Source organism: Phyllobates terribilis, unplaced genomic scaffold (assembly GCF_046119375.1).
Source record: "Phyllobates terribilis strain yellow unplaced genomic scaffold, ASM4611937v1 Scaffold_2__4_contigs__length_985480577, whole genome shotgun sequence".
Taxonomy (NCBI): domain Eukaryota; kingdom Metazoa; phylum Chordata; class Amphibia; order Anura; family Dendrobatidae; genus Phyllobates; species Phyllobates terribilis.
This window is the reverse complement of record NW_027362762.1, coordinates 440,336,543-440,353,942: the sequence shown is the minus strand read 5'-3', so window position 1 is coordinate 440,353,942 and position 17,400 is coordinate 440,336,543. Positions and strand designations below refer to the sequence as shown.

The 17,400-nt window shown below is 43.2% G+C and overlaps 1 protein-coding gene across 8 annotated transcripts in view; it reads left to right on the top strand.

Annotated features, from left to right (window-relative positions):
* Positions 1-17,400, top strand: part of SRRM3 (serine/arginine repetitive matrix 3) — a 598,168-nt gene that overhangs the window by 435,845 nt on the left and 144,923 nt on the right. For all 8 annotated transcript variants that reach the window (XM_073665425.1, XM_073665430.1, XM_073665431.1 and 5 more), the window contains one exon: positions 972-1,106. In XM_073665425.1, the coding sequence (XP_073521526.1) occupies positions 972-1,106 (135 nt within the window). The remainder of the gene's footprint in view (positions 1-971; positions 1,107-17,400) is intronic.

The following is a 17,400-nucleotide window of genomic DNA, read 5'->3' as shown; positions in this document are numbered from 1 at the left end:
GTAAGACGCTTCTGGCGTTGTCTATTGGTCATGAGTGGCTTGACACAAGGAATGAGACACTTGAAGCCCATGTCCTGTATATGTCTGTGTGTGGTGGCTCTTGAAGCAATGACTCCAGCAGCAGTCCTCTCCTTGTGAATCTCCCCGAAATTTTTGAATGGCCTTTTTTAACAATCCTTTCAAGGCTGCGGTTATCCCGATTGCTTGTGCACCATTTTCTACCACACTTTTTCCTTCCACTCAACTTTACATTAATATGCTTGGATACAGCACTCTGAACAGCCAGCTTCTTTAGCAATGACGTTTTGTGGCTTACCCTCCTTGTGGAGTGTGTCAGTGACTGCTTTCTGGACATCTGTCTGTCAAGTAATCAGTCTTCCCCATGATTGTGGAGCCTACTGAAATAGACTAAGGGACCTTTTTAAATGCATTGGAAGCCTTTGCAGTTGTTTTTTGTAAATTATTATAATAATTTACTGAGATAATGACTTTTGTGTTTTCATTGGCTGTAAGCCATAATCATCAACATTAACAGAAATAAACACTTGGAATAGATCACTCTGTTTGTAATGACTCTATATAATATATGAGTTTCACTTTTTGTATTGAAGAACTGAAATAAATTAATTTTTTGATGATATTCTAATTAAGTGAGAAGCACTTGTACGTAAAGTGTACTGGTGTAAATACAGTGTAAAAGTGTGTGTATGTATATATATACAGTATATATATATATATATATATATATATATATATATATACACATATATACACACAAACTCACACACTGTATTTACACCATATATACACATATGTGTGTAATTAGGACATTCAAGGTTGCAATACACAATTGTGTCTTACTTGTAAATTATGTTTGCATGTCTTTTTCTAATAAGATATATTGTTGTTTTTTTCATTTATATTAAAGTGTTTTAAAGCAATATATTTTTTCTTTCTCGTTCCCTCACCAGAATAATTGAAAACCATTATGTGGTTCCTGGAGAAGAAAGTGTCACAGAGTATTCAATGTATGGGGAAGGCTACACCCTGGAATGTGATTGTCACAGTGATTGGTATCAAGATGACAGTGGCCATAGAGTCTACAGGTAATCGTCATTGAGGCACAATCAATATTTAATCTGATTTATGAGATTATTAACTTATTGAGTATGTGTAACAATTAATTCTTCCCTGTAGTAAAATGCCATATATTGGTAATTAGAACTTAATACCGCAATAGACCTTTCTAATCAAAAACAACCTTTAATCCACTTGTGTCTCATAAAATGTTCTTAGGTTTATTATGCAGCTTTACATCAGTAGTCTTAATAGGGTCTGTGTAATTTACTGATATATTGTGTTAAAGAGCACCTATTAGTTTTAATTTAAAAAAAACCAAAACAGACTATAGAAAAGCTTTGAAGCTGACTCTAAAAGGTCAGGACTTTCATTTCACGATAATCGTGAAGTCTAAACAAGTTGCTGATTAGCTGATGGACGAGCAAACGTTTGTTCGTCAAGTGAAATGATCTTTTCGTTTGCACAATAGAAATAGACCATTGTTCTCGCCAGCGCATTGTCCTGTGTAAAGATCGGATAGCACACAGAAAAGATTTGGACCAATGTTATTGAAAAGGGCTGTTCAGATGATTGAGTGGCAGTGTGAGAATTATTGCAGCACTCACTAGTCTTTGTATCACAGAGAAGACTCGCCTATCAAAGTCATTAGGTGCAGTCTATGGTTCTTATGGTCAGGGTCCAACTGGGGTGACTAAGGCCCACAGGTGGAAACTCCAGGGGCCCACCCTACTTCTACTATACACATTTAAGCCCTGTATATGTGAGAATTTTATCAAACAATACAGTCTGCAAAACAGACTGTTTTGTCCGCTGCACTTCATCAAAGTGCATTTTCCCTTAGAGGGGTTTGGAAGTTATGAGGTGCGATCCCTTGAGATGCGCATGCCCAACCTCTGCTCTATTCAGATGAGGCTCTTTAGAACCCTAGCCAATCCAGAAGAGGAAATGAGGAGACCAATGGGGGACATGGGGTACAGTCCCAGTGAATAGCAGGAGTCCACTAGGTAAGTTTATAATTATTTTTCATTTCAGATCATGGGTCACTCTTTAAAAGGGATGTATGCAAATTGTCTCTTCAGAGAAAAAGAGGACTTGTACTCTATAGCGCCACCTATTGGAAGCAGCGATCCTACAAGTCACAATCAACCCTTTAACGAGTCGTGCAATATGACTATGTAGACACAGTGTTTCTGGCTGTTGGCCCTCGTCAGTGCAAAGGGATGTAAACATTTTGAATGAAGTAGCAAAGCCCAGCGTCATACAATGTTTAGCAGCTGCTGCCAGGTTCCACAGATCAGCTTCTATTTAAAAGAGCAGGAGCTTTTCTGCAGTACCCGGAAGCAGCTCCTACTCTTAGAAAGGTGCTGCCCATTGCAACTGCACTCAGTGTTTACATTTGGCTGCCGCTGGAGCAAATAACCTCTGATCAGGTGACGAGTGTAGTTCATCAGACAGCCCCTTTAATACAATTCCCACTATAAATACAGAGCTGGATACTGCAAGCAAAGTGCACTTCTGTCCTTAATACAGTACCTTCTGTTCCATATACACAACACCCTCCAAATATACAGTATGCCACACATAGAAGCCCCTAACACCAGTGTCATACACTCCATACTCACAAATCGTGTCATGCGTTTAAAGGGGTTAACCAACCTTTACAAATTGATGGCTTATCCTTAGAGCTATTATCACATCTGTGGTTATCCGTCTATTGGCCGACTATACAGCGGTTTCTGCAGCCATTACAGTGTTGTACCATTGATGTAAATAGAACAATGTTGTGATACCTTCAAGAATTGCTAAGAAATATACAAACCAGCTACAGCCAAAGTAACTATGACGCTCACTGAGCACTACAGTCTCTGAAAACAGCGGATCAACCAGGGGCCAACAAGCCCCACAGATCCGGTTTTTATACCTTATCCTAAGGACTAGTCAATAGATTTTGAAGACTTCCAGATACAAAGCATCTCCCAGTAACCTCAGAATACAAGACCGTACAGAAAAGTTCCCCGCAGTTCTGTCATTTAGACAGTGCTCCCTCCAGTAAAAAGAGAGATACAGAGACTATCCCCCAAAAAACGCCATAGTAGTCATTACGAAAAAATAGTCCTACCAAATTTCCTCATAGTAATTAGTGATGCATTAGTGCCGCCTCAAAAATAATTAAATTCTACAAATTTATAAACATGTCTACATTTTCTTAGTATTGCTTCTATAAAATAGTTACACAATTACCAGATAACACATATTATAGTGTTAGTGAACACCCACCATGCCAAGACCAATATACTAATATCACTGCTATACATTGCAAAATAATGCCGCCACACCATTACCATATATTATCACCACATAGAGCCTGAACATAACCACCATGATGTTGCTGATCAAAAGCCACTGCACCAGGATCATTGGGTTCGTATCGCAATTCCCCCCCAAAAAAATCTGCAACATGTAATCGTGGCTTAAAGAAGCTGTGCCCTCCTTCGTGCACCTCCCCCCACACACAATATAAATGTCCACCACTGGTCCTCCATATAATGTTTATGCTTATGACCTCCTTTATGGACTTACGTATTATAGTAAAACTCCACACAGTGCAGGGATAGTGAACACAGTGATGTCACAATAAAGTAAAGCGACATAGTGATGTCACAGTACTGGCATATAAACTCAGTGATGTCACATTACAGGGGTAGTATACATAGTGATGTCACATTACAGGGGTAGTATGCATAGTGATGTCACAGTACAGGAGTAGTATACATAGTGATGTCACTGTGTAGGGGTATAAACTCAGTGACATCACAGTACAGGAGTAATATACACAGGGATGTCACAGTACAGGGATAATATACTGTAACAAAGTTACTGGCAAAGTACTGGAGGGGAGATATTTACTGGAGGTTGTTGGCTCCAGTAATATAAACATAGGAAAAATGTTCCAGCACACGAAGTGATGAGAAGTTAATCAGCCATCTTTAGTGCTAGGGTGATTAAACACCTGCAGAGAGGGAGAAAGTCAGAGGATAAAATCCAAGTCTTTTAGAGCATTTGGTGTGGTGAAGGCATGGAGGTGAAAGCTCTGTGTTGTTTTGGCATGTGAAGGAAAGGTAACTTTGGGTTGTTTGTTCCTGAAGCAGGTGGTTACCCGTAGCAACAAGGACTGTGCCATACATTATGTTTTGTTTTTCCTGTTAGGCCAGGAAGGCCGTGTTTGTTTTTGCTAACATTGCTGTGGTTTATGCAGCACTCTTAATAAACCCAGCAGAAGATTTAAAGAGACAGTGTTCCTGTGTACCGCTATGTCCAACCAAATGATCTGATCTACCACAATACATATTGATGCCAAAGTACAGGGGTATTATACACAGTGATGTCACAGTACAGAGGTAGTATACATAGTGATGTCACAGTACAGGGGTAGTATACATAGTGATGTCACTTTACAGGGGTATAAACTTAGTGACATCACTACAGGAGTAATATACATAGGGATGTCACAGTTCAGGGGTAATATGCACAGGGATGTCACCGTACAGGGATAATATACATAGTAATGTTACAGTACAAGGGTAATATACACAGTGATGTCACAGTACAGGGGGTAATATACACTGTGATGTCACGGTACAGCGGGTAATATACACAGTGATGTCACAGTACAGGGGGTAATGTACACAGTGATGTCACAGTACAGGGGTAGTACACATAGTGATATCTCAGTACAGGGGTAGTATACATAGTGATGTCACAGTACAGGAGTAATATACACAGTGATGTCACAGTACAGCGGGTAATATACACAGTGATGTCACAGTACAGGGGGTAATGTACACAGTGATGTCACAGTACAGGGGTAGTATACATAGTGATATCACAGTACAGGAGTAATATACACAGTGATGTCACAGTACAGGAGTAATATACACAATGATATAATAGTACAGGGGTAGTATACACAGGGATGTAACCGTTCAGGGGTGATATGAACAGGGATGTCACAGTACAAGGGTAATATACACAGTGATGTCATAGTACAGGGGTGGTATACACATACACAGATATGTGGGGTAATGTACACAGTGATGTCATAGTACAGGGGTAGTATACATAGTAATGTCACAGTACAGAGGGTAATATATGTACATAGTGACGTCACAGTGCAGGGGGTAATAAACATAGTGATGTCACATGGAGAGAGGGGTTTTGTATTGTTTCAAGCAGACATTTGTACATTGATACAAACATGCTCCTGTGCTGTGCGAGAAGATCATGTTAGTGCCTCCTGCCTCCATGCTGCACTTCCTGTGGCACCTCCTGGCTGTGTAATCCAGTTCCCATTTTCTCTGCTTCTTCAGTTTCCTCTGGTCTCTGTTTCTTTCTTGTTTGCTCTGCTCCTTCCTCTCTGCTTCTTTTTTCTGTCCACTCTGCTCCGTCCCTTCACCTGCTCCCTGCACTGTATTCCTTTTGCTCATGTTTTTTTTCTCTTGCCGCTGCGCTGAACAGGCTCAGTCCCCTCTTCAGATTTGCTGTCCCCCTCCTGCATCACTCACAGCTGTTGGTGCTCTGCTCTGTCCATCATGGAAGAAAGGGGCCCAGCAAGATGCAGTGATCACGGAAGGGTCCCAATTCCGATCACTACTAAAACTAATGTATTCAGCTCCTGTACAGTTTAGGGGCGGGGCCCACCAGAGGATGCACCGAATCCCCGCTAGGCCAGTCCGAGCGTGCTTATGGTTATATCTTTAAATGCAGTTTATAGAAAAGCTGGAAGGATGGTTATCTCTATATGCAAAAAATTAAGGCATCATTGAGAACATAAAGACTGATAAGAGAAAATGAATATTGTACTGGTTTGAATTTGTTAAAAAAAAAACTCATAGGTGCTACATTCATTTTAAAGCATCAGGCTCAGTAACTTTTACAGGATTTTTGGAGGATAAAATACATCCTAACTTCAAAAGAGCAAATTATGGATCAGTAATTGATGTTATTTTTATTATGTTTTAAAACTATAACATAAGAATGTAAAGACATTAAAGGTTTCTACCGGATAAGAAAAATATGGCTGCTTTCTTTCAAAAAATATCAATACGCCTACGAGCTCTTTTTGGAACAAAGGAGCAATGTGACAATCCTAATAACAGCTAAGTAAACTTTTATATACTGTATATATTTATTAAAAAAACATTTTGTGAACCACACATATCACATATAATACTAAATATCTGCTCAACAAAACTGCAGTATTTCGAGCAATACACAGCAACAGAGTAAGAAAATGACTGGACCCTCAAATTTCTATATGTTGTTCCAGGCTGACAATTCTAAGTTGTAAACATTATAACTTTAGACCTTAAAGGAGTGGACTGAAACAAAAATGTATTTTAATCCTAAATCTCTATCTAATCTTTTTTCTAATATACTTTAATAAAAAGTCCCTTTTGTTCCCTCACGGCTCTATCTAACTGATTTATTTTTTATTTAGTTACTACTTCCTGTTTTATGATATTTTGTTTGAGAATCCCAGTGCATGCTGGGATACTCAAATGAGTCGTCATCAGGGTGCAGAGGCTACAGTCACTTCCACAGCCTCTGTCCCCACCCTGAAACGAAACGTGATTAATGGCGTCCGTTTCAGAGGCTGAGCTAGTCCCTGCTCTACTGATGATGCATTGGTTGTCAATTCTGACAGATGCTCAGTAGGATCTTGTCACTGTGCACTGTTCTTCTCAGTGCACAGTGACAATGCTCTCTTGTCAATGAGAAGTGACAATCCAGCAAAAGAGCGCACTGTCAGTGCATATTTTAAGGAAAGTACAACTGAGCGAACACCAGCACCATCCCCGCAAGCCGGCAAGAAATGACATTGTCACTGTGCACTGAGAAGAATAGTGCACAGTGACAAGATCCTACTGAGCATCCGTCGGAATTAACAACCGACGCATGCTCTGTAGAACAGGTACTAGCCCAGCCCCTGAAACGGACGTTATTGATGATGCTTCATTTCAGGTTGAGGGTAGAGGCTGCGGCATTACAGTGTTGTGAGAGGAGAGCTGCCGCGGGGAGCAGCGATGAAGATGATAGTGAAAGCAGTGTTTGTCACATACATTGCTCTGAATGTCTCCCAGGTATTGGTCCATTATTCCCCAGTACTTGGAATAGATCCATAGTGTTGTGTGTAATGACCTTACAGCACGGTTGTCCTCTCCCGCAATTTTGTAATGACAGTAAGCGGTGGGAGCAAGATCTCAGTGTGATAAGATTTAGACAAATCAGTCTTACCAGATCACACTGAAAAAGCTGGTTCTGATCTTCTCCAGGGGTGTTTGTTTTTTTTCCTCTGTATGACGCTGCCTTCTTACAATTGGACAACGCTGAACAGAGGGAAAAGTAAACGCTCCCAGAGAAGAATCTCTTCTAACGCCCCATTGATTGCAGAATTATTTTAACAACAGTATTGTTTATTCAGATACAAAGCCCCAGATCCAAGCATTTGTCATAGTCATATATTAATATAACATGCAGGCACAGTCACAAAGGACGTGCATTAACCTAATAGATATTTCTTCCATTCAAGAAGAACATGTAATCTAATCATAACGCACTTGCCTAGTTATCTAAAGCACTATACCACCATATTCCAGATGTTTTTTGTCGTAAACAGCATAATATTTGAATGAAATGTTAGAGGACAGATCAGATCACAGTTTTTTACAATCTTAGCAGTATAAAAAACATCAAAGTGCATAATACCTTATTCACAGAGGTAAATAATGTAGAACAATATCTGACCATTGTCTGACTGGGGAACATTGCTCCCACCAGAGGACTTGATTCTGAGAGCCTCGCCTTAAATTTATACAAAAGCAATGCATTATTATTAAAGGGGTTTTTCGGACCATGGCTAATTTTCAGCATACTCTGTATTTGTTAGGATTCAATCCTGCTTGCCTATTCAGTCGGCCATCACGTGATCACTCATATGTGATTTGTATACGGTGATCACGTGCTGACAAGCTAATCCTCCTGCTTCTCTGAATGTTAATGAATGCTTTGATTTCCCATCTGTGACATCCCTGCCATTGCCTGTCCCCTCTACTCCTGCTGATGCCAAGTGACTATTCAGTAGCCCTCTTTTATTCCTAGAACTTGTGGCTGTGGCTAGTCCAGAATCTGAATTCTTAGGTTTAAATTCTATTAGGGCTCTTTCACACATCAGTATTTCCGGTATGTGTGGTGACAGTTTCCACACGTACCGGAGACACTGACACTCATAGACCCATTCAAATTAATGGGTCTGCGCACATGTCGGTAGCACGAATCACACGGACCCATTCAAGTCAATTGGTCCGTGTAAACATGTACCACACACGGATACAATCCATGTGACACATACCGGCCCCTGGGAATCAGGGGTACAGTTAGCACTGTTCCCAAGTGCCGGGTGCTGAACGTTGCCCTCATCATAGTCCCCTGCCGGCGCTGCGATCAGCACCAGCAGGGGTTAATGATGAGAGTAGTTTTCTTCTCCAGCAGTGTCCACCTGTAAAAGTAAGAATAAAATAAAAAAATCCATATACTCACCTGTCCTAAGTGTCCCCCTCTGTAATCCATGCGACTGCTCAGCAGAGGAGCCGGGGCCCGCTCGCTGCAGGAGTCATTCTCCCCAGCTCCTCTTCTGAGGATTACAGCGGGGAACATCTTCGGACAGGTGAGTATATGGATTTTTTTATTTTATTCTTATTTTTACAGGTGGAGACATCAGGAGCAGACAACTACTCTCATCATTAATCCCTGCTGGTTCTGATCGCAGCGCCAGCAGGGGACTATGATGAGGGCAGTGTTCAGCACCCGGCGCTTGAGAACAGCGCTAACTGTACCGCTGATTCCCAAAGGCTGGTACGTGTGCTCCTGATGCGGCAGACGTGTGCAACACTTGTGTCACACAGGTGCACACGGACACGGATATCTCCAGTATGCATTTTTCAGGTACAAGAAACATCCAGACATGTGAAACCGGCCTTAGGTTGTATTTCTTCCTGCCGTCAGCACTGGGTGGGGCTGCTCACTATTTAAATCCCTGAGAATCAGTTCCCACTGCAAGTGAATTGTTGTGCTTACCTGGCCTATTCCTTTGTTCTGTGCTTTTGTAGTTTCATCCTGACATATCCCATTCTCTGTCCTCGGCTTGTTTATTGATGTTTCTAATGCCTGACGATTTTGTACCTTACGTTCTCCTGGTTCTGACTCGGCTACCTGACTATTCTTGCCACCTCGCACCACCAAACAGCAGCTGACTTCTTGGCCCAGCCTAGGGGCCCCTCTGTAAGTTCAGATACCTGTACAGGGATTAAAGGGTGAGGGCCAGGGCAACCCCTGGGATCTGGAAAATAGAGTAGCTAGTGTCAAACCTGTATGTGGTAGCCATTTTGGAGTTGCCTGGTGACCACAAACAGTGCCTTCGTGACACCAACATCCCTGCTCTGCGCAGTATGAGGGCTCCCACAGTTCCTTACAAGCAATATGATGGCCCACATAGTTTGCTATATGCAGTTTTATAGCCTCTGCAGCTCATTACATATAGTATGATGTCCCCCATAACCCTCTATACACAGTATGATGATCTCCACAGCTCCCTTTATAAAGTATTATATCCACATAGTTCCCATTGCACAATATGATAGCCTATAGTGATGAGCAAGCATGCTCGTTACTCGAGATTTACGAGCATGCTCGGGTGTTTCCCGAGTATCTTCAGCGTGCTCGAGTGATATGTTTTAATCACTCCTTGCTCATGATTTGCAACTGTTTGACAGCTCTAATACATGTGAGGAATGCCTGTTTCTTAGGCATTCCTCACATGTATTAAAGCTGTCAAACAGTCGCAAATTACGAGCACTGAGTGACTAAAACATAACACCGAGCACCCCTGAAGATACTCGGCGAGCACCTGAGCATGTTCGCCGAAACGGTCACTAATAGCCTTCAAAGCTCTTTATATACATTATTATATTCACATAACTCCCTAAATACAGTATGATGGCCCCACAGCTACCTATATGCAATATGATGGCCCCCACAGCTCCCTATATACAGTATGATGGCCCCACAGCTTTCTATATACAATATGATGTCCCCCACAGATCCCTATACACAGTATGATGGCCTACATGTTTCCCTATATATAATATGATGGGCCCCCAGCTCCCTTTACACAGTATAATGGCCTCCACAGCTTCCTACTCACAGTATGATGGCCCCACAGCTTTCCTACAAACAGGATGATGTCCTCAAAGTTTCTCTATATATAGCATGATGGCCCCTATATACAGTATGATGTCCAACAGCTACCTATATACAGTATAGGGTGAAGTGGAAACTCTATAACAGAACCCTTGTGTTTCTTTTATATTTATGATGTCTTCCGATGGATGTGGCTGAGGGATTTATTATCACCTAGCCCCAAGGGCATTTGCTATGTTTGCGTAGTTTGTATACTTACACCTATGGATGACTCCTTCAGAAGTACAATAAAATGCAGAAGTACTCCTTCAGAAGTACAATAAAAAGAAAAAAACACAATGTGAAGGCATAGTGATAAATGGTTTCACATGTCCATGAAACACAGATTGTGCTCAAATCGCAAAATTTGGCCAATCAACTGGTCTCCTTACCAGAGCTAACTGCCTCATTATTTGAAACCAGCCTTAGCAAGCCAAAAATAAGTTTACTTATTTTACTTATATAGACTATCATGTTCTACCACGCTTTACAGACATTAGCATCACTGTGCTCATTGGGGATTACAAGCTAAATTTCCCATCATGTAAGTTGTTTCCCTTTTCGTCTTGTATTATTTGCCGTGCCAAATTCTTTAAAATGGTGCAAGTGATTCACCAATTTTGCGCAAAGTAAAAAATGGGCTTTTTTCTGTGTTGAACTGGTTTTGCAACTTTTGGCACCAAAAGTCTCACATTGGTGCCATAATTGCAAAAACCGTCAAAATACTGACATGCTCAAAAAATACTCCAAGGGGAGACCAGATTTAAGTTGCACCAAATTTTTTACAAAGTCACAATTGATGAATCAGGCGAAAACATCTGGACTCCACCCACAAAGCATAAAAAAACAAACAGGCGAGTACATATAAAATAGACTTCAAAAAGACTCAAATAGAATAATGAATTGGGTGCAAACAGCAACAAAAAAGTGCCAGACATGCACAGAGGAAATGATGAATCGAGACCGAGGAGGACATACAGTACATACTCCTTGTATATGTTCTTAGTGGGATTTGAACCCAGCAATCCAACACTGTAAGGCTATGTTCCCACATGTTGTGGTTTTTTTCAGTCAGAAATCTGCAGCAAAACTGATCTGTGGCAGGAAATCAGCTGCGTCAAATCTGGAGGTTTTGATGCATTTTTTTATGTGTTTTTGCTGCGTTTTTTTCAGTCTTCTGTCTCTATTTATGCATGTACACAAAGTTTTGTGAAAAATTTTTGGTGCTTTTTTGGTGTATTTTTCAGCATTTTTCCACCACCCATTATTTCTTATATGTGAAAAAATGCTGAAAAAACGCTGAAAGAAGTGACATGCTCTATTTCCCAAGAACACAACCAAGGCACAAAATATGCAACAAAAAAAAAAACACAAGATGTGTGAACAGAGAATTCTGGTTTCTCATAGACTTTGCTGGTACTGCAAAATGCATCTGAAAATATGTACCGTATATTCCGGCGTATAAGACGACCTGGTGTATAAGACGACCCCCCTACTTTCCTGTTAAAATATAGAGTTTAGGATATATTCACCGTATAAGACTACCCCTTTTCCAACGCATACCAAACACCGGTAAAAATTAAAAAAAAACAGATTTGAATTTAACATGGTCCTTTTTTAATTTAAATTCTTATGACATGCAGGTATATAGCAGGAAAACTGTCACTCATAAACATATTAAAATAGGGGGGACCCCACGTCATTTTTTGGGGGGGTCCCCCATTCAAATAGCTAGTAAAGGCTAGGTATTCAGCTGCGGGCTGATATTAGTAGCCTGGGAAGCTCCGTGGGTATTACCCCCTTCCCAGACTTCAAACATCTGCCCCAGCCGTCTGCTTAACCTCCGCTAGAGACTATAATGATGGGGGATCCCACGCCAATTTTCTTTTTAAAAAATCCTTTATTTTAACACTAAATGACAATTGAGGGGTTAATAAAGATGCAGTCCCTAAATTATTATTAATTTTGTAATTAATTTTTCCCAAAAATGTTGACGTGGGCTTCGCCATATTTTTGTGTCCAGCCAGGTACAGCAGGCAGGAACGGGCTGCCCCCAACCACCAGCTGCCTATTTGTACCTGGCCGGACACAACAATATAGGGAAGCCCTTTTTTTTTTTATTATTTCATGAAATAATTAAAAAAAAAAAGACGTGGGCTTCGCCCTATTTTTGTGTCCAGCCAGGTACAACTAGGCAGCTGGGGGCTGGAATCTGCAGCGCAGGGAGGCCCAAGCTTTCTGGGCCCCACCCGCTGCAAATTGCAGTCCGCAGCCACCCCAGAAAATGGCGCGTTCATAGAAGCGCCATCTTCTGGCGCTGTACCCAACTCATCCAGGGCCCTGGTGCGGTGGCTCACTGGGTAATAAAGGGGTTAGGGCCAGCTTGGCATTATCAGCTGGCCCTAAGCCTGAAATTCATGGGGTCACGCCAATATTAGACATGACCGCCATGAATTTCTAGTAAAGTAATAAAAAAAACACAACACCCAGAATAAAGTCCTTTAATTGAAATAAACACACAATTTTTTAATGTTCTAAATTAAACCATACTTACCATCACGCCCATTCCAGTTGAAGCCAACGATCTCCTGCAATAAAAGTAAAATAATAAAGCAACCTCATCCTTACCTTCCCATGGTTCCCAGGACCGGTCCAGCTCTGCTACATCGAGATGACAGGCTGGACCGCAGCAGAACGCTGCCATCCAGCCTGTCATCCCGCAGATACTGAGAAGCGCAGGCATGCTTGTGCTCCTCAGTGTCTGACTGTGACGGCATCCAGATGAGCCGACAATGAACTCGGCTCACCTCATGCACGTCACTGACAGCGTGGGAAAATTCTCCTGCTCCCCGCATGCGCAGTAGAAGTTTCCCACGCTGTCAGTGACGGACGTCCAGGAGGTGAGCTGAGTTCATTGTCGGCTCATCTGGATGCCGTCACAGCGAGACACTGAGGAGCGCAAGCATGCCTGCGCTTCTCAGTGTCTGCGGGATGACAGGCTGGATGGCAGCGTTCTGCTGCGGTCCAGCCTGTCATCTCGATGTAGCAGAGCTGGAGCTGTCCTGGGAACCATGGAAAGGTAAGGATGAGGTTGCTTTATTATTTTAGTTTTATTGCAGGAGATCGTTGGCTTCAGCTGGAATGGGCGTGATGGTAAGTATGGTTTAATTTAGAACAATAAAGAATTGTGTGTTTATTTCAATTAAAGGACTTTATTCTGGGTGTTTGTGTTTTCTTTTAACTTTGACTATGGGGTTAGTAATGGGGGTGTCTTATAGACGCCTCTCCATTACTAACCTGGGCTTGATGTCAGCTGGCATTATAAGCTGACATCAACCCCAACCCTATTACCCCCTGCCACCGCACCAGGGCAGTGGGAAGAGCGAGGCTAAGTGCCAGAATTGGCGCATCCTATGGATGCGCCATTTCTGGGGCGGCTGACGGCTGGTGTTTCTAGCCTGGGAGGGGGCCAATATTCATGGCACCCTTCCTGGGCTACTAATATCAGCCTCCAGCTGTCTGCCTAGCCTTTGCTAGCTATTAAAATAGGGGGGACCCCACGTCATTTTTTTGGGGGGGTCCCCCATTTTAATAGCTAGTAAAGGATAGGTATTCAGCGGGGGGCTGATATTAGTAGCCTGGGAAGCTCCGTGGGTATTACCCCCTTCCCAGGCTTCAAACATCTGCCCCAGCTGTCTGCTTAACCTCCGCTAGAGACTAAAATTACGGGGAACCCCACGCCAATTTTTTTTTAAATAAATCCGTTATTTTAACACTAGATGACAAGTACAGTAACCAGCACTGTCACTGTACTTCATATATATGTGACTGACATGTTTCTATCTATCTAATCTATGTGTGAAGCTCTATTCTGTCTGTTATAAATTGTCGGGTACCGCTGCTGAATTGCCGGCCGGCTTTTTTAAAGAGACGGTGCATGGAAACACTAATATTTGTTTTAATAAATCCTTTACACTAAATGACAAGTACAGTAAGCAACACTGTCACTGTACTTCATATATATGAGACTGACATGTTTCTATCTATCTAATCTATGTGTGAAGCTCTATTCTTTCTATTCTAAATTGTCGGGTGCCGGCTTATGCCGCTGCTGAATTGCCGGCTTTTCATATATTGTCACAGAAGCGATGCGAACTTCCCTGCTCCGGACACAGCGCAGCGCTTCTGTGACAAGTGAAAGCTGTCGGCACAGAAGCCCTGCGCTGTGTCCGGAGCTGGGAATACGCAGCGATGTGTCAGTTTCAGCACAGAAGCGCTGACTGTCTGGACCTACCGCCGCCGTATTTTAACTCCCTCCACCTTATATTAACTCCGACATGGCAGGGATACGGCCACGGCAGCTTATTAACACCCCCAGAGTATCCCCGCATGTCAATTTCTGAAAGTTCAAAAGCATTACCGGCGTATAAGACGACCCCAGACTAGACAGAAGATTTTTCAGTCTTCAAAAGTCGTCTTATACGCCGGAATATACGGTATATGACCCAACACATCCCTCCACACAATATGCTGGTCCCCACACAGCCCTACATACAGTATAATGGCCCTCCATTCAGTGTATTGGCCCCCACACAACCCTCCAGACAGTATGATGAGCTCAACACAACCCTCCACAGGGTAGGATGTACCCCACACAACCTTCCACACATTATAATGGCCCTCACTAGCCCTAAAAATAGTATAATGGCCCTCCATACCGTGTATTGGCCCCCAAACAACCCTCCACACAGTATGATGAGCCCAACACAACCCTCCACAGAGTATGATGTACCCTACACAACCGTTCACACATTGTAATGGCCCTCACTAGCCATACAAACAGTATAATGGCCCTCACACAACCCTACACACAGTATAATGAACCCCACACAACCCTTCACACTGTATAACAACCCTCATTCAGTGTAATGGCCCCCTCTATCCCTCCAAACAGAATAGTGGCCACCACAAAATCCTCAAAACAGTGTGATTGGCCCCCACAGAGCACGCCAAACAGTATAATGGTCCCCACAAAGCCCTCCAAACAGTATAACTTGCAACCACACAGCCTTCCAAACGGTATAATTGGCCCCCATAATCATCCACATCGTATAATGGTGCCCACATAGCCCTTCAAACAGTATAATTGGCCCCACACACTCTCCAAACAGTATAGTAGACCCCACATATCCCTCCTAATAGTATAATGGCCCCCACACAGCCCCCAAATAGTATGATGCCCCCCAAAATAGACCTTCAAATAGTGTAATGGCCCCAACAAAGTACTCATTGATTAAAAAACAAAATATTCACCTCTACCCGTTCCCCCGCTACTACAGGCTCTGCAGTGTGTGCTCTGATGTACAGCTCAGCACGGCATGCACAATGTAGTGACATCATCATGCCCGCTGCGCTGAGACATCAGACGCACAGGGAGAATGATGGAGGCGGGAGCTGACAACTCCCTGTTCCATTATTGCTTTCAACTGTATCTGAAATGAAAAGTGAACGTGCTGAAATGAAAATAAAATGTAAAGTGCTGCGAAATATGTTGGCGCTATTGAAATAAAAATTATTATTATCTGTATCCAAGATGCAGATACAGCTGAAAGTGTGATGCCGGGTTTTACGCTATTAGCGGTACGCCACAATGTATGTAGCAGGGCTGGGTGTGTGTAGCAAAGCTGTGTTTTTGTATGGATAGAGTGGTGTGTGTATATGTATTACAGTTATATGTGTAGGAGAGCTGTGTGTGTGTAAGGAGCAAAGCTGTGTATGTAGCACAGCAATAGGAAACCTCTGGCCCATATTTCATTTATGGTCCGTGATGTCACCTTCTCCAGCCCCAGGTCAGATTCCTGAGGTCTGCAGTTCTTGGGTCACCAGCCCCGTTTTGACTGTCACTGGCCCTGTAATTCTTAGACTGCGAGCACTCAACGTTCACTACTGAAGCTCTTGATTACATCCTGACACTGGTTACTGGTCTTTGCGGTCAGAGTTAGCACACTTCCCTCCCATCCCTCTCCTATGATGAAGCAACATCCACAGTGTCTCTGCAGCAGTTTTATTGCACTTTATGTGATCTATATACACCATCCAAAGTGTCTCCTCTGTGATATACACTACCGTTCAAAAGGTTGGGGTCATTTAGAAATGTCATTATTTTTGAAAGAAAAGCACTTTTTTTTTCAATGAAGCTAACATTAAATGAATCAGAAATACCCTCTATACATTGTTAATGTGGTAAATGTCTATTCTAGCTGCAAACGTCTTCTTTTTTTTGCAATATCTATGTTACGGATCCGGGTGGTGGAACCTCTGTGCTGCGGTGCAAGGAGGGACCAGAGGGGCGTAACTAGGTATCAACTCGGACCGACCAAGGCCGTATGGCGGCTCAATCGACTCCGTGACCAGGGAAGGACCGAGCAGAGGGACCAGGTGCTACTCTGGGGACCGACCTTGTATGAGAGCAGGTGACTCCCACAGGTCAGAAGGCAGAGACTGACCGGTACAGCAGATGAGCACAGCAGGCAGGCTGACGGGTGATCTGGGCAGACGGACTGGCAAACACGGCAAGGGACAAGCAGGAGCCTCCAGGTAGGCGGCTGGTAGGCACGGCTGGTAACAGGCAGGTGCTTCTAGGTGAGCGGGCTGGCAGACACGGCAGGTAACAGGCAGGTGCTTCTAGGTAAGCGGGCTGGCAGACACGGCAGGTAACAGGCGAGAGCCTCCAGGTAGGCTGGCTGGTAGGCATGGCAGGTAACAGGCAGGTGCTTCTAGGTAAGCGAGCTGGCCGGTAACAGGCAGGCAGACAGAGCCCATAGACAGACTGGCGGACTGGACTGTATACAGACTGTCGGGCTGTCGAGTAGACAAGCAGACGGACTGGACCTGTAGTCAGGCTGGCGGGTTGGACTTGTAGTCTGGCTGGCGGGCTGGACTTGTAGTCAGGCTGGCGGACTGGACTTGTAGTCTGGCTGGCGGGCTGGACTTGTTGTCTGGCTGGCGGGCTGGGCTAGTAGTCTG